This window comes from Ranitomeya variabilis, chromosome 2 (assembly GCF_051348905.1).
Source record: "Ranitomeya variabilis isolate aRanVar5 chromosome 2, aRanVar5.hap1, whole genome shotgun sequence".
Classification (NCBI taxonomy): domain Eukaryota; kingdom Metazoa; phylum Chordata; class Amphibia; order Anura; family Dendrobatidae; genus Ranitomeya; species Ranitomeya variabilis.
In genome coordinates this window covers 802388798-802411238 of record NC_135233.1, presented here as the reverse complement: position 1 = coordinate 802411238, position 22441 = coordinate 802388798, and the positions used below count along the sequence as shown (strand labels likewise).

At 45.1% G+C, this 22441-nt stretch overlaps 1 protein-coding gene across 25 annotated transcripts in view; it reads left to right on the top strand.

Annotated features, from left to right (window-relative positions):
- Positions 1 to 759: 759 nt before the first annotated feature.
- Positions 760 to 22441, top strand: part of RIMS1 (regulating synaptic membrane exocytosis 1) — a 535376-nt gene continuing 513694 nt past the window's right edge. For all 25 annotated transcript variants that reach the window (XM_077289909.1, XM_077289904.1, XM_077289921.1 and 22 more), the window contains exon 1: positions 760 to 1171. In XM_077289909.1, the coding sequence (XP_077146024.1) occupies positions 1008 to 1171 (164 nt within the window). In that variant the 5' untranslated portion in view covers positions 760 to 1007. The remainder of the gene's footprint in view (positions 1172 to 22441) is intronic.

The following is a 22441-nucleotide window of genomic DNA, read 5'->3' as shown; positions in this document are numbered from 1 at the left end:
TATATACATAATTATTTATTACTACTAGTGGTTCTTCTCCCACCATTCAAGGTGATGAGGGAGGTACACACATGACATACGTCACTCAGGAGGCCGGGGACGTGGGATATACTGACAGTGTGCTACTACAATCTGCCCACTGACCCCCAGTAGTTGTAGCGAGGCGGTAATCAGTCTAACTGTCCTCGCTGAACTTTTGCAGCACCATGCAAAAAAAAAAAAAATTTAAAGGGATTTTAAAAAAGGAGAATCTAGACAACCCCTTTAATTAGCACCGTCAGAGTGACCATGGGTGTATATGTATGGTCCCAACAAGGACTGACTTCAGTAGCCAACTGGCCGGGGCCATATAAATGGCTTGCGGATTTAGCCCTGCACCTCTCCGCATCCCTTGGGAACTATTGGCACCTAACATCAGTGCCATCCTCACCCAATCCCGCCAGTGTTTAGTGCCAAGCCTCCATAGTGATGGGCTGGGCAGCACCATGGCAGAGGTGTCGGCTGACTACCTGGGCATGACACTATTCTCGGTAGCCATTGATCACGGGCAGCGAGCCACACACCATGGCAGTGAGAGTGAGGCAGGGTGGAGCTGTGGCTGTAGTGCAGCAGGTAATCACACATGCACCATCCATCTAGATGATGACAGGACGTCATATGATGCCTGCCAGGAAGGAGGATGAGGAGGGATGCTGCTGCCGCTGCCTTGCCAGGGAGGGATGCAGTCATCCGCCCCTCCCCCACAGCCCAGTGTTAACAGCTTGTGTTCCCTTCCCTCCTCCACTCCCACATCAGCCTGGATGTCAGCGGCGGCAGCACCGGGACGGCAGGACGGCAGCGCTGCTCCCGCTCCACGGGGATGACGCCTCCAGCTGTGTGACACCTGGGGGACCAGCCTCTCCGGCCGGGCGCTGCGGGGGATGTGAGTGGGTGGGTGGGGGAGACGAGCGCTCCAGAGCTGCTGAAGGCTGAAGGTGGCTGCTCCTCCCGCCCTCTGTGCCCACACCATGTCTTCTTCTATGGGGCCCAGAGGCCCTCGGCCACCCCTAGTGCCTCCCCCGATGCCAGATCTGCCCGATCTCAGCCATCTGACCGAGGACGAGAGGAACACGATCATGGCAGTGATGAACCGACAGAAGGAGGAGGAGGAGAAGGAAGAGGCCATGCTCAAGTAAGGACCTCACATTCAGCCACTGCTGCCTGCCCAGGGTCTGGCACTCAGGTGGGGGGCTCTGATGGGGATGCCCAGGAATGGAGATGCATGCTGGCATCTCTGAGGGCTGGCATCTCCCTCCACTGACAGGTAGCACAGCTGTCACTCACTGCACTGCCTACAGATGGATGAGGTGTAGCATTGCACTGTGATGGGCAGATCTGTGGCCTGCAGGAGAGCGGTCCTGGGTGAATGGCCACAGGCCGGGCCGGTCACATATGCACCTCACCTGCCCAGCGGCACTCATGATGCCATCACATGTAGGGTGGGTTACCCGTAAGCCTACCCTGGTCATCTATGGCTCAGTGATGCCCCGGGTGATGGAGGGGAAGTGGCTGCTGACTCCTTCCTGGGAGCTCTTGACTCGCTGGTCTGGGGACAACATGGGGTGTGGTTGCATTTTCTGATGGTGTAAAAGTGTTTCCATCTTATTGACAAGGGAAGCTGTAGCCATCTTAATCGGTCATTTATGGCTGGTGTGCCCCATCTCCACTGAAGGATTGAGTGTCGGGTGGGATAAGTGTCGTCCACGTTGTCAAATGCTCCATACATAAGAATATATATATTTATCACGTCGACCACATCCTATGCTCAGCAGATTGAATGGGTGCAATGATCTGGCATTGTGGGTGTGCCATTAATCCCTGGTGTTTCCTTATCTGGGCCTTGCATCTTCAGAACTGTCATCAAACACAATCCGTTTGCATTCGGAGGGCTTGGATCGTGTTTTCGCCAGCCATGTCTTCCTTTTAATACACGTATATCATCGGGTATCATGTACAACCATGCCAGGAATTGTCCACCACCGCTGAGCTAGAACTTGGTGACCACAGTTGGCCTTGGATGGTTTGGAGCAGATAGCAGGATACCATGAATGACCATTGGTTTACTATTAAAAATAGTATGTTGGTAAAATGACAAAATAATGCATCTCCATCAGTTGGTCAAAAGGCAACATCATATAGGGAATTATTAACCTGTTCACATCATACTGAGAAACCTGAGCTAATGAGCTAAGTCCCTGCAGGGAGCTGGTGTAGGGTACGTAGCTGGGCTTGGGATTAGGGTGGTCAGGGTCTTGTGGATGAGATGGGTATATGTGACATACAGCATGGATGGCCATGTAGTCACCGGTGGGTGTGGCAGTCATTTAACAGTTGGTAGCCTGGTAATGTGGCATCACAGATATCATTATCTAGGTTCTTCTGTTCTTCACCCATCGAGCACATTAATAATAGTGATATAATAATGGCATTATTTATTGCATTGGCCATATTTGCTTATACCAGCATGCCATGATGACATAGGAAGACACAAATCCATTGGGATGGGGCATAGGAGATCTCGGATTATGCAGAGGTATTCCATTTGTCTTGTGCTTTCATTCCTCGGTGGTACCACGTACAGGATACCTGTGAAATCCCCAGCAGATTACAATAAGAGCCATGTGGAGGAGGATTCTTATATCAGTAGCATGTCAGTGGATTGCTCCCCTTCTCTGTAGGATTGCACACATGCAGATTTCTGTCCAGTATAATACTCAGTGTGAATCTCCCCTAACAGTCCCATAGATCCATGGGATCAGTGTACTGATCAGTTCTGTTAGACCACCTCTGTGTTTCCATAGTTCGGCGGTGGTGGACCTTTTTGTCAGTGAGACCAATTTGTGCTGTTAATTTCTGGGAAATTTTGTGCCAAGGCACCAATAAGACGATGGCAACATACATTCCTCCACACTTCAAGCACAGTGTTATAGTAGTATACCTTGATTTTTTGGGGGGTTCTGTCAAGGGTCCTACATATCAGGGAAAAAAAAGTCAATGGGTTCAGTCACTTAGTATAAGATTGTGATTGTGGTAAGGTGGGCGCTAGGAAAGTGGCCGTGGTGCAGTTGTGCCCTGGATGCCTTGCGCTCATCTTTGCCCTCCTAGAAATGACACCACCATGGGGGATACATTTCTTATCCTGCCAAATATTTAAATCAACAGCAGAAGATTTGGCATCAGAGGTTTGGCTTTTTCTTCCGGTGTGCCAGGAAGATTGTCACACGTGCCATTCTGACCCCATGTATTAAAGAGATGACTTGAAATTGCTAATATGGCAGTCCAGCTTCTTGTCATTCCCAAATTCATTTCTGAAATATTAACACCTACATTTGGGACATCTTCATTACTAGTGAACTGATCTCAATAAGGTAACGCCACAAGAAATATCTGAAGTCCAGCAACAGCGACTTGAGCCCACCATCTCCGTACTTACAGAAATGATTGAACAGAATAGATTGATAAATAGTTTACAGAAGAATTTGTCATTTATTGAGCTAAACCTCTGCTCTTTCTGACCATAGGAGACCAGCAGGTGGTCTCACTCATTCATTGCCTTCTGCATGAGTAGGAATATTAAGATACTGAGTAGGACCACCCACTGGACTCCTCAGGTGAGAAAAACACTTTTTAAGATCAATAAATTCCATATTTTTCTCTCTCTCCCTACAAATCTGCTCACACTCCTTTCTTTAGACTACATTTTTAATGTGACAGATTTCTTTAGCTTGTTTTAAAGGTGACATGTTTGGGAAAGGCTCTATTTGCGGGCATCGTTATGTAGGCTGCATATGGGCAGATTTATTCCATGCCCTATCAGCATATCATGCTTAGGGTAGCATTCTTTTAATTGTGAAGTTGTATGCCATGTAGATGCCACCATGTCGGAAAATTCTGTCATAGGCTTACAAAGGCTACCTCGGACAGACTTGGTGCAAGCCGCCCCATCTGGCAGGTTCCACATGAACACCGGCCTTCACCCTTTAACTCCTATACAGGAATTGGAATTAAAATGGGGTCCACTGGATTGCTTCCAACGAAGAGCTACTATCTGGAGGAGCGAACCTGGGCAAGAGAATAGTCAGGTAGCCGGGTCAGAATCATTAGGTAGATGTAGGGTCAAAATCATAAAGAATGAGTTAAAAAGCATGGCGAGGTAAAAAGTCAGGACTGTCCACAGGTAGAGTAGCAAGGCAAGTTACACAGAAGCAGGTCAGATTATAACGGGCAGTGGACAGCAGGATTTCAGGCCCCTTAGTGACGGAGCCAAATCTTTGAAATCTGACCAGTGTCTCTTAATGTGGTAATAACTCTGGAACGCTTGAATAAATCCCAGTGATTTTGAGATTATTTTTTCGTGACACATTATACTTTATGACAATGGTAAATTTAGATCGATGTGTTTTGTGTTTATTTATCAAAAATATCAGAAATTTAAGAAAAATTTTAAAAATTTGCAATTTTCAAAATTTGAATGATTATCCCTTTAATCCAGACAGTCATACCCCAGCAAAACAGTAATAAATAACATTTCCCTGATGTCTGCTTTACATCAGCACCATTTGTAAAATGTTATTTTACTTTATTAGCATTTTAGGAGGTTTAAAAACTGAACAGTAATTTTTCATTTTTTCAAGGAAATTTACAAAATTTATTTTTTTAGGGACCTATCCATGTTTCAAGTGCCTTTAGGGGTCCTATATATTGGGAAACCCCCAAAAGTTATACCATTTTAAAAACAGCACCCCCTGACATATTGAAAACTACTGTCAGGTAGTTTATTAACCCTTCAGGTGCTTTTCAGGAATTAATGCAGAGTGGCATGACAGAAATGAAAATGTGTATTTTTACCACCTAAATGCCTCTAACTTCTGAACAGATTAGTAGAGCCGTCAGACTCTAAGACCGCTATTTGGCCGTGAACTGCCATGGCAAACAATCATGGTCTGAGGGCACCAATTGGGATAAAGAGGGAGCCCCCACACTCTGTTACCCATTTATAATGATGTAGTCACTATTGACAGCAGCATCTAAGGGGTTAAACAGATTTGGACGGTGCAAACACTGATCGTGGCTTATACAGCAAGTTGTCAGCTATAGTGTACAGCCGACAGCTGCTGGATTGTCATCTGTATGGGGAGGCTATTCTCTTATATCTCAGGTCAGTTAAAAGACGTATTGACGGTCATTAAGGGGTTAAATGGCTTGTATCCCCACCCAAACCACACAGCAGTTAAAGGGGTTGCCCACTACATCACGTGTCATTCCACCGCATCACAGCCCCTGGACTGCGAGTGCCGACACTGCTGGAACGTCGCCGGCATGGGAGGGGTGTATAGGCTTTATTATTGGGGCTGAACATTTAGTTTAAAAAGGGGCTGTCCTAGTAGTGGAGAACCCCTTTAACTTTTTCTCCCAGTACAGATGGGACTTCAAGTCCAGAGGACACAAAACTAGAACTGTCGCCCGCAACAAGAGCATGGTGCACACATTCAGATGTCACAGTTCTGAAGTGGTGTGCCATGCAGCGGCTCCAATATAGGAATATTGTATGTCATGCCTAGTCACCCATATAGGAATGGAAAAGCCATTTTATGTACATCTTTAGATCTTAGTAAGAGTGGCCCACCTATGTTAGGATATCCATTCCCACCTAATGTTATAAAAAGTAAAATAAATGTTTCCTGTTTGTAGGAACTCCTACTAGGACGCAAGGGTATAGGTTGTCATAAAGGGACCGAGAGATGCTAAGAAAACGCTGCTACTGCTCTGACAGCCGTAGCTCATCTGTTATTCATGAGTGAACGTTTCCCATGTGTGTACAAATGTAGGGTTAGACAACCTCTATAAACTGTCCTCTATTGTGTGATACTTGACTCCTAAAGTCTATCGTTTTGTAACTTCCTAAATTGTGTGTGAAAAACCCGAATTTGGTTACGGCAGTGCATAGCGATCCCAAGTAGAGCTGAAATGAGAAGCTTATTAGTAAGACTCTGGGATGTCACTATTTTCATAGAGAGCCTGAAGACATGTTCACACGCTTGTGTCAGGTGTTAGAAGCAGATCCTGCTCCGAAATCCTGAAACCATTTTCTGACATTCCACAGATGATTTAGGTCCTATTTACCCCTTTCACATGATTGGAAAATAACTTGTTTGGAATAATCAATGCCCTGTGGGTTTTAAAATCCATATCATGTTTAATATTGCCACAAAATGAGCACGGGAAAGCTGCAGAATAGCTCCATTGAATTACAGTGTGCAGAAATCCGCAGATAGTGAAGTTTGGGTATCCCTCCTTCAGGTTGGCCTTCGTCTTTTCTTACCTTACCAAGTAGGACACTCTTCCCCCACTGCTTTTACTACGTGTATGGGGTATGCGCCAGGAAAGCTCCCAGTGCCTTTACTAACTGGCCTCAATAGACGGAGGCAGATATCTCCAAACTAAGTAAAAGAAGAGATGTGAACATAGTCAAAGAAACTAGGGGATAGCTAGGACTTTTAAAAAAAGCATGTTGTTGCTAATAGAGGTAACTACCTGTCTGTTGTACCCGGTGCTGGTCATTGACCGCTCCTTCCAGAGATCCAGCTGCTCTCTGTCAATAGAGCAGCAGATTCTCTTCCTGTTGACAGGGCAGGATTACTGGTGTCTACTTTCCCCAATTAGGCATCGGGAGCCGCCTGCCAATCAGCTTGACACCAGTAGTCCCGCCTTGTCAACAGGAAAACAAACATCAATTCTGTTGACCGGGAGTAGAATCTCTGGCAGGAGCGGTCAGTGACCGGCGCAGGGTTTTTTCTTAAGTCCCGGATATCCTCTTTAAGTTAGTTTTGCATAACGTGGTGTAAGGTTTTCTTTGAAAAACCTTGAAAATAAAAACTAGGCTGGATTTACACATGCAGCTTGTGATGCAGTTAAGGCTAATCAGATGAGAAATTGGAAGTCTTTCTTTTTGGATGCACTACTGTGTTTGGCTCAGACATCTGCACCAAAACTGAGTTTGCCTTTCACATATTCAGCATCGAGTTGCGAGCTTACAATATTTGATGAGTGCTTTATCCACAAGAAGTATTCCTAACGTCCATTCTAAATACATTGATGCCATTATATTCATTGGTTTGATCGTTGCCCTCCCAAAATATTATAGCCCTAACAAGCGCCAGCCCATTAGACATGTGATTTACTCAGCTGTTAAGGGAACATCATTTTCATTGTCCGTGCCTGACCAGTTCTCCAAGGATAAGTCCTAGAACCACAAATATAAGGTTCCTCCTTAGCAATGTGAGGTTAGATATTCATTACCTTGAAGGTTCACAGGTGACTACATTTTCAAAATGGTCAGCATTTTTCCTTGCAAGAAATCAGACAACCCATAAATGCAAAATGTTATCTCTTATTGGAAAAAAATTGCAGTAGGTCTAGTCCTTTCTTTCTTCTGTGTTAGTTATATTACATATCTTTAGATCTGCTCAGCACACAGCAGTAAATGCATCAATATTACCACTAGGTAGAGTAATTGTGCAAACAACCACTGTTCCTTTAGGGTTAACTTTCAGGAGCTGACCATGGTCCTGTCTACATATCTATGCGCTCTCCATAGTCCTGTAGCTTACTGATTTGTAGATTTATTAGGGAAAAGCTTACAAGCAGACATAAAAATAAAGTCTAGAAAATTTGAGGAAATTAGTGAAGAAAAGTTGTAAAATATACTTAAGCCAAATAACCTATCACATGCAGTCTCATCTGTGGGCAGCATAGTATGATCTGTAGGCAGCATAGTCTGATCTGTGGGCAGCATAGTCTGATCTGTGGACAGCATAGTCTGATCTGTGGACAGCATAGCCTGATCTGTGACAGCATAGTCTGATCTGTGGGCAGCATAGTATGATCTGTGGGCAGCATGGTATGATATGTGAGCAGCATAGTCTGATATGTGGGCCGCATAGTCTGATCTGTGGGCCACATAGTCTGATCTGTGGACATCATAGTCTGATCTGTGGACAGCATAGTCTGATCTGTGGACAGCATAGTCTGATCTGTGGACAGCATAGTCTGATCTGTGGTCAGCATAGTCTGATCTGTGGCAGCATAGTCTGATCTGTGGACAGCATAGTCTGATCTGTGGGCTGCATAGTCTGATCTGTAGACAGCATAGTCTGATGTGTGGGCAGCATAGTCTGATGTGTGGGCAGCCTAGCCTGATGTGTGGGCAGTTTATGTACAGTACAGACCAAAAGTTTGGACACAGCTTCTCATTTAAAGATTTTTCTGTATTTTCATGACTATGAAAATTGTAAATTCACACTGAAGGCATCAAAACTATGAATTAACACATGTGGAATTATATACTTAACAAAAAAGTGTGAAACAACTGAAAATATGTCTTATATTCTAGGTTCTTCAAAGTAGCCACCTTTTGCTTTGATGACTGCTTTGCACACTCTTGGCATTCTCTTGATGAGCTTCAAGAGGTAGTCACCGGAAATGGTCTTCCAACAATCTTGAAGGAGTTCCCAGAGATGCTCAGCACTTGTTGGCCCTTTTGCCTTCACTCTGCGGTCCAGCTCACCCCAAACCATCTCGATTGGGTTCAGGTCTGGTGACTGTTAAGGCCAGGTCATTTAGCGTAGCACCCCATCACTCTCCTTCTTGGTCAAATAGCCCTTAGACAGCCTGGAGGTGTGTTTGGGGTCATTGTCCTGTTGAAAATAAATGATGGTCCAACTAAATGCAAACCGGATGGAAAAGCATGCCGCTGCAAGATGCTGTGGTAGCCATGCTGGTTCAGTATGCCTTCAGTTTTGAATAAATCCCCAACAGTGTCACCAGCAAAGCACCCCCACACCATCACACCTCCTCCTCCATGCTTCACAGTGGGAACCAGGCATGTAGAGTCCATCCGTTCACCTTTTTCTGCGTCGCACAAAGACACGGTGGTTGGAACCAAAGACCTCATATTTTGACTCATCAGACCAAAGCACAGATTTCCACTGGTCTAATGTCCATTCCTTGTGTTCTTTAGCCCAAACAAGTTTCTTCTGCTTGTTGCCTGTCTTTAGCAGTGGTTTCCTAGCAGCTATTTTACCATGAAGGCCTGCTGCACAAAGTCTCCTCTTAACAGTTGTTGTAGAGATGTGTCTGCTGTATAGAACTCTGTGTGGCATTGACCTGGTCTCTAATCTGAGCTGCTGTTAACCTGCGATTTCTGAGGCTGGTGACTCGGATAAACTTATCCTCAGAAGCAGAGGTGACTCTTGGTCTTCCTTTCCTGGGGCGGTCCTCATCTGAGCCAGTTTCTTTGTAGCGCTTGATGGTTTTTGCAATTGCACTTGGGGACACTTTCAAAGTTTTCCCAATTTTTCGGACTTACTGACCGTCATTTCTTGAAGTAATGATGGCAACTCAGTTTTCTTTACTTAGCTGCTTTTTTCTTGCCATAATACAAATTCTAACAGTCTATTCAGTAGGACTATCAGCTGTATATCCACCAGACTTCTGCACAACACAACTGATGGTCCCAACCCCATTTATACGGGAAGAAATCCCACTTATTAAACCTGACAGGGCACACCTGTGAAGTGAAAACCATTCACCATTGACTACCTCTTGAAGCTCATCAAGAGAATGCCAAGAGTGTGCAAAGCAGTCATCAAAGCAAAAGCTGGCTACTTTGAAGAACCTAGAATATAAGACATATTTTCAGTTGTTTCACACTTTTTGTTAAGTATATAATTCCACATGTGTTAATTCATAGTTTTGATGCCTTCAGTGTGAAATTACAATTTTCATAGTCATGAAAATACAGAAAAATCTTTAAATGAGAAGGTGTGTCCAAACTTTTGGTCTGTACTGTATATACCGTATATCAGTTGAGTGGGTGGTCCTACTCAGTGATTGACAGCTATCTCTGCATAGTGTTATACAGGGTAAACTGTCAGTCACAGAGTAGGACCACCCATTAGACTGATATGTATAAAAACACAGGATTTCAATTAATAAATTGCAAATTTTCCTGGAAACTTTCCCTGAAAATGTATGTAATTCTGATAAACTTAGTCTGCCCTACAACACCCCCTTGCAGATCAGGTACCATTTTCAACATTCCCTTTAATAGTCATTAATAATGAAATTTGTTTACATGTGCACAAAAGAATATATAAAAGGAGAGGATATAGAAGATAGTACTGTAAAGCAAATATGGATAAACAGAGCCTTCAAAAAGAGAAAGTGGATTGTAAAACCTTCAGTATGATAGCACGTAGTCTCTGGGGGGGTAGACGTGAATTAAGGTACTGGCATGGGTTATAAGGAAGGGCGCAGGGTGTGGGTTAGTGAAGAGATCACCAAGAGAGGTTCAGTCACTTTACGTGGAATCTGTGTGTTGGAGAAGCTGCACGGGCTGTCCAATCTGCCCAATAACTGTGTGCTCCTCCCGCATCGCCTTCGTCTCGGTCTCCAGCCCCTCCATGCGCAGCAGGTGAAGGATTTCTCTGAACCAGTCTGTAATTAATGGAGAATGAGTGCTCTTCCCTAATCTAAGGATCAATGTTCTGGCTGCGATAAGGAGGAAGTGAAATTAGCTTTGTTTAAGAGAACGGAGAGAGCCTGATTTTGTATAAAGAAGAGAGTTGAGGGCTTGTTGCAGAGTTTAAGACCTGAAGCAACGTTTATCAACAAGGCATGGATTAGGTGGCCATCCCGGCTACTCACGGGTGATCCTGTAGTTTAAATAATCAATTTGCTGTATATGATGAGATGTCTGCCATAAACTAATAAGAGCTACTCAAGACATTTAAAGTTGTTTTCCACCAGTGTGAGAATGATAACCTATCCTTAGGATAAGTCATCAATATTAGATTGGTGGGAGTATAAAACCTGGCACCCATGCCTGTGGAGTCAGACTTGGAGTCAGTATAAAATGGACCGACTCCTAAAATATATAATAAATTGGGTTCATAAGTTCAGTGCAGGATGCGCTGTAAAGGTTTTCATAATAATTTGGGAAAGTTATGAAATGTCCTATAAATGTCTGTTCTGTTCCTGATCTAAGGATCTCGGGTTTTAGTGGAGATGAATCTGTGCTGCACTTTATGCACATGCTCAGTAGTGAGGCAGTGCTGTGGAGTCAGGGAAATTGAGGAGTCTGAGTCAGAGTCTGAGTCGGTGGTTTGGCTTACCGACTCCACAGCCCTGCCGGCACCCCTACTGTTCAGCTGTTTGCAGTTACAAGAGAGGCCAGAGGTAAACGGTGCATGGAGCAGAACCCTTTAGATAATTTGAAGAGCAGCTGATCTGCAGTACCTGTCAGCAGCCACTAAGCAGCGTGATGGAGCGCAGGTGATCCTCGCCATACACTGTGTATAACCAGGCTCAGCACACATTCAGTCGGTGTGGGTGTTCGGTGCCGGACCGCCACAAATCTGATATCGATGACTTACCCAAAGGATAAGTCACAAATAACAAAGTGGTTGAAAACCATTTTAGGGCATGTTCACGTGTTCAGTTTTTTATGTGAATGTTCTCTGAATTTTTTCTTGCATTTTATACAAGGCTGTGAAGTCGGAGTTGGTGTCCAGTTTGGTGGAGTCTGTATAAAATGGACAAACTCCAAGTTCTAAAATATATAATAAACTGGATTCAGTAGTGTAATGCAGTGTCTGCTGTAATTTTTTCAGAAGAATTTTGGAAAGTTGTGAAATGTCCTATAAATGTCAGCAGTGCTTAGTAGTGAGGCCGTGCTGTGGAATCAGGGAAATTGGCTTACCGACTCCACAGCCCTGGTTTTACAGCAGCAGCAAAATGAATGATACTTCTGAAGTGCATTTTTTTCCTTCCATTTTTTTTTTTTACTTGTGCTGTTTGTTATAAAAACCACAGTATATCAGTCCTTTCAGTGTTTTACCACAGCTTTTACCCATTGAGATCAAAATGGATCATCATCAAAAACCAAACATCAAAACGTACCAAAATCACATTATAAAACATATGTAATTTTTACTGCGGCTTCTGACCACAATCTGTGAAAAAAATCTATATTGTGAACATAGCTTTAAAGGGATTCTGTCTGTAGGGTCAACCCTCCTAAGCCGTCTATATGGGCATGCAGATCATAGGCAGCTAGATGAAATGATGCCTTTATATCTGCGATCCGATGTCTTATTCCAGAGAAATCCATATTTTTCTTATATGCAAATGAGCTGTTCAGGGCTATGAGCCGGACACTGATCTGTATGAGACTCCGCCTTCACAGTTTATTTTAAAGTGAACCCTTCAGCTGATGCATGTTGTCCAATCTGCTGGCAGCATGTATCAGGCACTGGCTGTATTAATTCAGCAAGGTATATTTAACTCTGAAACGCTATTGCGCTTCAGAGAAAGACATAGTTTAGAAGCTGCCGGTGACTTAACACCGCACTGAAAAATATTTGGACTGGCGGATCCCCAACGGCTTCTCCCCTGGAGTGACGGCTCTCTGTCTATATGCGAACATAGGAATCCAGCGCAGCAGGCGGGGAGAAGCCACTGACAGCCGTCAGTCTGACTAATCTACAGCGCAGTTTTGGTCAATGATGACATTTAAAGTATATTTTTCTCTCAAACAACCCTGGCTCAGTTCATACAGCCAGTGCCTGATACATGCAGCCCCGGGATTGGGCACTATGTATCAGCTGACAGGTTCACTGTAAAATATCTAGGTGTTCCTCAATCTACTCTTCAGTGATGTTCTATGACGTCACTGTATTGTAGAGCAACTGCACTGGGACATTACAAGTGTCACATGTAATGGTTACCACTGTTACAAGTGTGATATGTAATGGCTGCTCTCTGCAGAGCTGTGTGTGATTATAACTGACACATCTGCAGGTTTCTCTCAGCTTCAGCTTCCATCTTAGGCCCCTTTCACACATCAGATTTTTGTCATCAGTCGCAATCCGTCGAATTTTGAAAAAAACGGGTCTGTCGACTGATGCTGCCGGATCCGTTTTTTTCTCATAGACTTGTATTAGCGACGGATTGTGACGGATGGCCTCATGTTTCATCCGTCAGTCGCTGGATCCGTCGAAAATTGTTTGTCCGGTGCCCGGAGACAACGGACAAAGTAACATTTTTTGTGTCCGTTGCTTGCTAGAATGGAAGCCTATGGGTGCTGGATCCGTCAAATGATGGAATCCGGTGACGGATTCCATTTTTTTAACTGAGCATGCTCCGATCCAATTAGCCAGATCCGCAAGTCGGATCCGTCCAAAAAAACAGATCCGTCGCATCAGTTTTTCACAATCTGCGATGGATATGTCGAGCCAACGGATTGTGACTGATGGCAAAAAATTGATGTTTGAAAGGCGCCTTAGGCAGACAGGGCTGCAATATTGTTACAATACAGCAGAGCTGTGAGAGCTGCTGCTAACATGTTTTCAAGAAGACAAAGTTCAGTTCCTCAGTTCTGTGTTCGTTACTTGTCTCACACTGGTAACTCCTCTTTTCATGTATAATAAGCTCTGGAGGCAGATTCTCATGCAGATCAGTGTCCGGGCCATAGATCGCAACAGATCATTTACATATAAGAAAAATGTGGATTTCTCTGGAATAAGCCATCATCGCAGATATCTAGGTATCCCTTTATATGGGCAGGTAGGTCCTAGGAAGCTGAATAAATGGCTTATTAGGGGTGATTCTACTGACAGATTCCCTTTAATGTACAATTTTAATCTAGAAAAAGGAAAAATGTAAGTGATCGTACAGACCGTGAATAAGGCGACAGCACATATGCTACACCGCCCTTTCTTCAGACTCCTCCCTCAATATAATAAGCAGAAATGGGGAATTTTTGGTCTCTAGAATTAATCAATATTGGGCCCCCAAGCAGTCAAACATTTATCACCTATTTCTAAGTAATAAACACTGTGTGATATGGTTAGGCTATGTACCCACGTTGCAGAAATGCTGCGAAAATGTCCGCAGCATTTCCGCAACTCCCTGCCGTGGGTAAAACGCATGCGGAATTCGCATGCATTTTCCCGCAAAACACAAGTAAGCGTTTTTAGCTTGCAGAATGCTTGCGTTTTTCAAGCGATTTGACGCATCGCTTGGAAAAGTGATTGACAGGTTGGTCACACTTGTCAAGCATAGTGCTTGACAAGTTTGACCAACTTTTTACTATTGATGCTGCCTATGCAGCATCAATAGTAAAAGATAGTATGCTAAAAATAATAAAAAAAATTAAGGTTATTCTCACCTTCCGACAGCCCCCGATCTCCTCAGCGGCGCTCCCGGTATGTTCCGTTCCCAGGGATGCTGTGTGCGAAGGACTTTTGTGATGTCACAGTCGCGTGACCGCGACGTGATCGCAGGTGATTTGTGCAATGCATCCCTGGGAACAGAAGCCGCCGCGTGCACTGCTGAGAGGCGGGAGGACTCCGGGGGGGCCATCATAAGGTAAGTATATCCTTATTTTTTATTTTAATTATTTTTTTTTTTTTACAGAAATATGGTTCCCAAGGGCCTGGAGGAAGTGGGCACATTATTTGAACACTCTAAGACAGTAACTCTTATTCTGGAGAGTGCACTATTAGAAGACACATCTAAAGCAGTGGTCCTCAAACTTTTTTACCTTGAGAGCCACATTTAACTTTTAAGAAATGGTCTTGAACCACATCCAGCCAACCCTCCCCCACAGTAGTGACTCTCAGAACCTGCCATGATCGATGTGATGACAGCCAAAGCTTCCCCACAGCAAGCAAACAGACCTTACGCCCCCTTCCCATATAGTTAGCATATATACAGCCAACTTTACCCCTATTCTGTATTCCAGTATCATGCACTCTCACCACACTTACATCTAGCTGGAAGCAAATGGTCTGACTATCAGAATCATCTTATCTCTAGCTTACCAGCTTACAATATTTATTTCTCTCCCCATATCCCCTGCCAGTACTGTATATGCACACCCAGATCTGCTATTCTTTGCAAGGCTACTCACAAAAGTCACCATCTGGAGACTTACTCTTCATAGCTAGTTTCTAGAACTAATGCTAATGCACCAAGCTGGCAGACAGCTGCGAGCCACACATCATGGGTCTGGGAGCCACGCATCATGGGTCTGGGAGCCACGCATCATGGGTCTGGGAGCCACACATTATGGGTCTGGGAGCCACACATTATGGGTCTGGGAGCCACACATTATGGGTCTGGGAGCCACCCATCATGGGTCTGCGAGCCACGCATCATGGGTCTGCGAGCCACACATCATGGGTCTGCGAGCCACGCATCATGGGTCTGCGAGCCACACATCATGGGTCTGGGAGCCACACATCATGGGTCTGGGAGCCACGCATCATGGGTCTGGGAGCCACGCATCATGAGTCTGGGAGCCACACATCATGGGTCTGTGAGCCACACATCATGGGTCTGGGAGCCACACATCATGGGTCTGGGAGCCACGCATCATGGGTCTGGGAGCCACGCATCATGGGTCTGGGAGCCACGCATCATGGGTCTGGGAGCCACACATCATGGGTCTGCGAGCCACGCATCATGGGTCTGGGAGCCACGCATCATGGGTCTGGGAGCCACACATCATGGGTCTGCGAGCCACGCATCATGGGTCTGGGAGCCACGCATCATGGGTCTGGGAGCCACACATCATGGGTCTGGGAGCCACGCATCATGGGTCTGCGAGCCACGCATCATGGGTCTGCGAGCCACACATCATGGGTCTGGGAGCCACACATCATGGGTCTGGGAGCCACACATCATGGGTCTGGGAGCCACACATCATGGGTCTGGGAGCCACGCATCATGGGTCTGGGAGCCACAGGTTGGGGACCCCTGGTCTAAGTGCTGTGATCAGAAGTAATGCACATAGATCTTTGCTTATAGCAGATATTTGATGGCTCTTAAAAAACGAATCAGAAACTTCTTGGTTGCTATGGGCAATTGCTCTTGGCAACAGTTATGGTTCATTTTCTTTGATGTGCATTGCTAAATTGTTTATCTGGTTGATTGCCATCTATTAAACCTTATTAATTAACCCTATGCAGCCTGTTCTTCTTTTAGTCAGTATTTATGTAGATTTGTGAACAAAAACATTTAATATTAGACTGAATTTAGAAAAATGTATAAAAAGCTTTTATATGTAGACATTTTGTGTTACAAGTTGTTTTGCTTATTTATAAATGTACCCAGAAAAGAAGAAATGTTCCGAAGTCAATCTGTCTGTGCCCATCTGCTTATTCTTCTAGATGTCTGTGTCCGGCCCTTAAAATGGGAATCTGTGTTTTCATGCATCTGCTATGGCAAAGTGATCAGTAATTGGGATGTATTAATAGCTTGCCAATGTGGACGGCCTACTGGCTTGTTTTCCTTTATAGACATCGGCCTCATCGGCAAGCACCAGTTTACATTGTGTCTCACATTGAGAAAAGTTAGGAAGCGGTATGTCGTATAGACTCGCTACATGTAGCCATCATTTTTGGGAAAGGAGTTGTTTTTGGTCATTAACCATATAGGGTGCTGTGTCATGAATCCCAATGGCTAGGGATAGCAAGGGACAAGCAAAGTAATACAAAATATCGGACGAGCTCTAGGGTGATGGAACCTGGGCTGACCGCTGCCCTACGCCTGACAAACGCAACTAGAGATAGCCAGGGAGCGTGCCTACGTTGGTTCTAGACGCCATGCACCAGCCTAAGAGCTAACTAGTACTGCAGAGAAAATAAAGACCTCACTTGCCTCCAGAGGAATGAACCCCAAAAGGTATAGTTGCCCCCCACATGTATTGACGGTGAAATGAGAGGAAGGCACACACATAGAGATGATATATATAGGTTCAGCAAATTGAGGCCCGCTGTAAACTAGAAAGCAGAACGATACAAAAGGGGTCTGAGCGGTCAGCAAAAAACCCTAATCAAAAAACCATCCTGAGATTACAAGAACCCATGTGCCAACTCATGGCACATGGGGAGAACCTCAGTCCACTAGAGCTACCAGCTAGCATAGAGACATAATAAGCAAGCTGGACAAAAAAACCAACAACTGAAAATCAGCACTTAGCTTATCCTGAAAGATCTGGGAGCAGGTAGGCAGGAACCAAACAGAGCACATCTGAATACATTGATAGCCGGCAAGGGAATGACAGAAAGGCCAGGTAAAATAGGAAACACCCAGCCTCTGATGGACAGGTGGAAACCAAAGGCCGCAACCCACCAAAGTCACCCAGTACCAGCAATAACCACCAGAGGGAGCCCACAAACAGAATCCACAACAGTACCCCCCCCTTGAGGAGGGGTCACCGAACCCTCACGAGAACCCCCAGGGCGATCAGGGTGAGCTCTATGGAAGGCGCGGACCAAATCAGTCGCATGAACATCGGAGGCGACCACCCAGGAATTATCCTCCTGACCATAACCCTTCCACTTAACCAAATACTGGAGTTTGCGTCTGGAAACACGAGAATCCAAGATCTTCTCAACAACATACTCCAATTCTCCCTCCACCAGCACCGGAGCAGGAGGCTCAACCGAAGGAACAACGGGCACCTCATACCTCCGCAACAACGACCGATGGAACACATTATGAATAGCAAACGATGCTGGGAGATCCAAACGAAAAGATACAGGGTTAAGAATCTCCGAGATCCTATAAGGACCGATGAACCGAGGCTTGAACTTAGGAGAAGAGACCTTCATAGGGACAAAACGAGAAGACAACCACACCAAATCCCCAACAAGAAGTCGGGGACCCACGCGGCGACGGCGATTAGCAAACTGCTGAGTCTTCTCCTGAGATAACTTCAAATTGTCCACCACCTGGTTCCAAATCTGATGCAGCCTGTCCACCACTACGTCCACTCCAGGACAATCCGAAGACTCCACCTGACCAGAGGAAAAACGAGGATGAAACCCCGAATTACAAAAAAAAGGAGAGACCAACGTGGCAGAACTAGCCCGATTATTAAGAGCAAATTCGGCCAGTGGCAAAAAAGCAACCCAGTCATCTTGATCAGCAGAAACAAAACACCTCAAATAAGTTTCCAAGGTCTGATTAGTTCGCTCCGTCTGGCCATTCGTCTGAGGATGGAATGCAGACGAGAAAGACAAATCAATGCCCATCTTGGCACAAAACGTCCGCCAAAATCTAGACACAAACTGGGATCCCCTGTCAGAAACGATATTCTCCGGAATCCCATGCAAACGAACCACGTTCTGAAAAAATAAAGGGACCAACTCAGAGGAGGAAGGCAACTTAGGCAAGGGCACCAAATGAACCATCTTAGAAAAGCGGTCACACACAACCCAGATAACGGACATTTTCTGTGAAACCGGGAGATCAGAAATAAAATCCATGGAAATGTGCGTCCAAGGCCTCTTCGGGATGGGCAAGGATAACAACAACCCACTGGCCCGAGAACAGCAAGGCTTAGCTCGAGCACACACTTCACAAGACTGCACAAAGGTACGCACATCCCTAGACAAGGAAGGCCACCAAAAAGACCTGGCCACCAAGTCTCTAGTACCAAATATTCCAGGATGACCAGCCAACACAGAAGAATGGACCTCGGAGATGACTCTACTGGTCCAATCATCCGGAACAAACAGTCTTTCTGGTGGACAACGATCCGGTTTATCCACCTGAAACTCCTGCAATGCACGTCGCAAGTCTGGGGATACGGCGGACAATATTACCCCATCCCTAAGGATACCAGTAGGCCCAGAGTCTCCAGGAGAGTCAGGCACAAAACTCCTGGAAAGAGCATCTGCCTTCACATTCTTTGAACCTGGCAGGTATGAAACCACGAAATTGAAACGAGAAAAAAACAACGACCAACGAGCCTGTCTAGGATTCAAACGCCTGGCAGACTCAAGGTAAATGAGATTCTTGTGATCAGTCAAGACCACCACACGATGTTTAGCACCCTCAAGCCAATGACGCCACTCCTCAAATGCCCACTTCATGGCCAAAAGCTCCCGATTACCCACATCATAATTGCGCTCGGCGGGCGAGAATTTTCTAGAGAAGAATGCACATGGCTTCGTCACCGAGCCATTAGAACTTCTCTGCGACAAAACCGCCCCCGCTCCAATCTCGGAAGCATCAACCTCAACCTGAAAAGGAAGTGAAACGTCTGGTTGACACAACACAGGAGCAGAAGAAAACCGGCGCTTAAGTTCCTGAAAGGCCTCCACGGCCGCAGGAGACCAATCAGCAACATCAGCACCCTTTTTAGTCAAATCAGTCAAAGGTTTAACAATACTGGAAAAATTAGCAATGAACCGACGATAAAAATTAGCAAACCCCAAGAACTTCTGAAGGCTCTTAACAGATGTAGGTTGTGTCCAGTCACAAATCGCCTGAACCTTGACGGGATCCATCTCAATAGTAGTAGGAGAAAAAATGTACCCCAAAAAAGAAATCTTCTGGACTCCGAAGAGACACTTTGAGCCCTTCACAAACAGAGAATTGGCTCGCAGAACCTGAAACACCTTCCTGACCTGTAGAACATGAGACTCCCAGTCATCGGAAAACACCAAAATATCATCCAAATACACAATCATAAACTTATCCAGATATTCACGGAAAATATTGTGCATAAAGGACTGAAAGACTGACGGAGCATTGGAGAGTCCAAAAGGCATTACCAAATACTCAAAATGGCCCTCAGGCGTATTAAATGCGGTTTTCCACTCATCACCCTGTTTTATCCGCACCAGATTATACGCACCGCGAAGGTCTATCTTAGTGAACCACCTAGCCCCCTTAATGCGAGCAAACAAATCAGTCAATAATGGCAATGGATACTGATACTTGACTGTAATCTTATTCAGAAGGCGATAATCTGTACAAGGCCTCAGGGAACCATCTTTTTTTGCCACGAAAAAAAAACCTGCTCCCAGAGGGGACGAAGATGGACGAATATGTCCCTTTTCCAAAGACTCCTTAATATAATTCCGCATAGCAGTATGCTCTGGCAGTGACAGATTAAATAAACGACCCTTAGGGAACTTACTGCCAGGAATCAATTCTATAGCACAGTCACAATCTCTATGCGGAGGGAGCGAATTGAGCTCAGGCTCCTCAAAAACATCCCTATAGTCAGACAAAAACGCAGGGATCTCAGAAGGAGTAGATGAAGCGATTGAAATCGGAGGTGCATAATCATGAACCCCCTGACATCCCCAGCTTAACACAGACATTGTTTTCCAGTCCAGGACAGGATTATGAGTTTGTAACCATGGCAGACCAAGCACTAGTACATCATGTAAATTATACAGTACAAGGAAGCGAATCACCTCCTGATGAACGGGAGTCATGCGCATGGTCACTTGTGTCCAATACTGCGGTTTATTCATAGCCAATGGTGTAGAGTCAATTCCCTTCAGAGGAATAGGAACTTCCAGAGGTTCCAGACTAAAACCGCAGCGTTTAGCAAATGACCAATCCATAAGACTCAGGGCAGCGCCCGAATCCACATAGGCATCGACGGAAATGGAAGACAGTGAAAAAATCAGAGTCACAGACAAAATGAACTTAGGCTGCAGAGTACCAATGGCAAAAGATTTATCAACCCTTTTTGTGCGTTTAGAGCATGCTGATATAACATGAGCTGAATCACCACAATAAAAACACAATCCATTTTTCCGCCTATAATTTTGCCGTTCACTTCTGGACTGAATTCTTTCACATTGCATAGTCTCAGGTGCCTGTTCAAAAGACACCGCCAACTGGTGCACGGGTTTGCGCTCCCGTAAACGCCGATCAATCTGAATGGCCATAGCCATCGACTCATTCAGACCTGTAGGCGTAGGGAACCCCACCATAATATCCTTAATGGCCTCGGAAAGACCATTTCTGAAGTTTGCAGCCAGGGCGCACTCATTCCACTGAGTAAGCACCGACCATTTCCGAAATTTTTGACAATATATTTCCGCTTCATCATACCCCTGAGAGAGGGCTAATAAAGCCTTTTCAGCCTGAATCTCCAGGTTGGGTTCCTCATAGAGCAATCCCAATGCCAGAAAAAACGCATCCACATTGAGCAATGCAGGATCCCCTGGTGCCAATGCAAATGCCCAATTCTGAGGGTCGCCTCGCAGGAAAGATATTACAATCTTGACCTGTTGAGCAGGGTCTCCAGAGGAGCGAGATTTTAAAGAAAGAAACAATTTACAATTGTTCCTGAAATTCAGGAAGGTAGATCTATCTCCAGAAAAGAACTCTGGAATAGGAATTCTAGGTTCAGACATGGGAGTGTGAACAACAAAATCCTGTATGTTTTGAACTTTTGCCGCGAGATTACTCAGGCTGGAAGCCAAACTCTGGACATCCATGTTAAACAGCTAATATCAGAGCCATTCAAGGGTTAAGAGGAGGTAAGAAGCAGCTAGACAGCAATTAAGGGCTAGGCAGCAAAACTCTGAAGGAAAAAAAAAAAAAAAAAAATTTCCCTTAAACACTTCTTTTTCTCCTGCTTCAGCCCAAACAATTAACACTTTGTGGGCCGGCTATACTGTCATGAATCCCAATGGCTAGGGATAGCAAGGGACAAGCAAAGTAATACAAAATATCGGACGAGCTCTAGGGTGATGGAACCTGGGCTGACCGCTGCCCTACGCCTGACAAACGCAACTAGAGATAGCCAGGGAGCGTGCCTACGTTGGTTCTAGACGCCACGCACCAGCCTAAGAGCTAACTAGTACTGCAGAGAAAATAAAGACCTCACTTGCCTCCAGAGGAATGAACCCCAAAAGGTATAGTTGCCCCCCACATGTATTGACGGTGAAATGAGAGGAAGGCACACACATAGAGATGATATATATAGGTTCAGCAAATTGAGGCCCGCTGTAAACTAGAAAGCAGAACGATACAAAAGGGGTCTGAGCGGTCAGCAAAAAACCCTAATCAAAAAACCATCCTGAGATTACAAGAACCCATGTGCCAACTCATGGCACATGGGGAGAACCTCAGTCCACTAGAGCTACCAGCTAGCATAGAGACATAATAAGCAAGCTGGACAAAAAAACCAACAACTGAAAATCAGCACTTAGCTTATCCTGAAAGATCTGGGAGCAGGTAGGCAGGAACCAAACAGAGCACATCTGAATACATTGATAGCCGGCAAGGGAATGACAGAAAGGCCAGGTAAAATAGGAAACACCCAGCCTCTGATGGACAGGTGGAAACCAAAGGCCGCAACCCACCAAAGTCACCCAGTACCAGCAATAACCACCAGAGGGAGCCCACAAACAGAATCCACAACAGTGCTGTGCTGCCATCATGTCTTTCCGCATGGTAAGATTTTCTCCAATTTATGGTCATAAGAAGATCAGTATATAGTACCAAGAACAGGTTTGGTCATATGCAATTTGTGTTTAAAGATTCCAATGAGAAAAGTATTTTTATATATTACTAC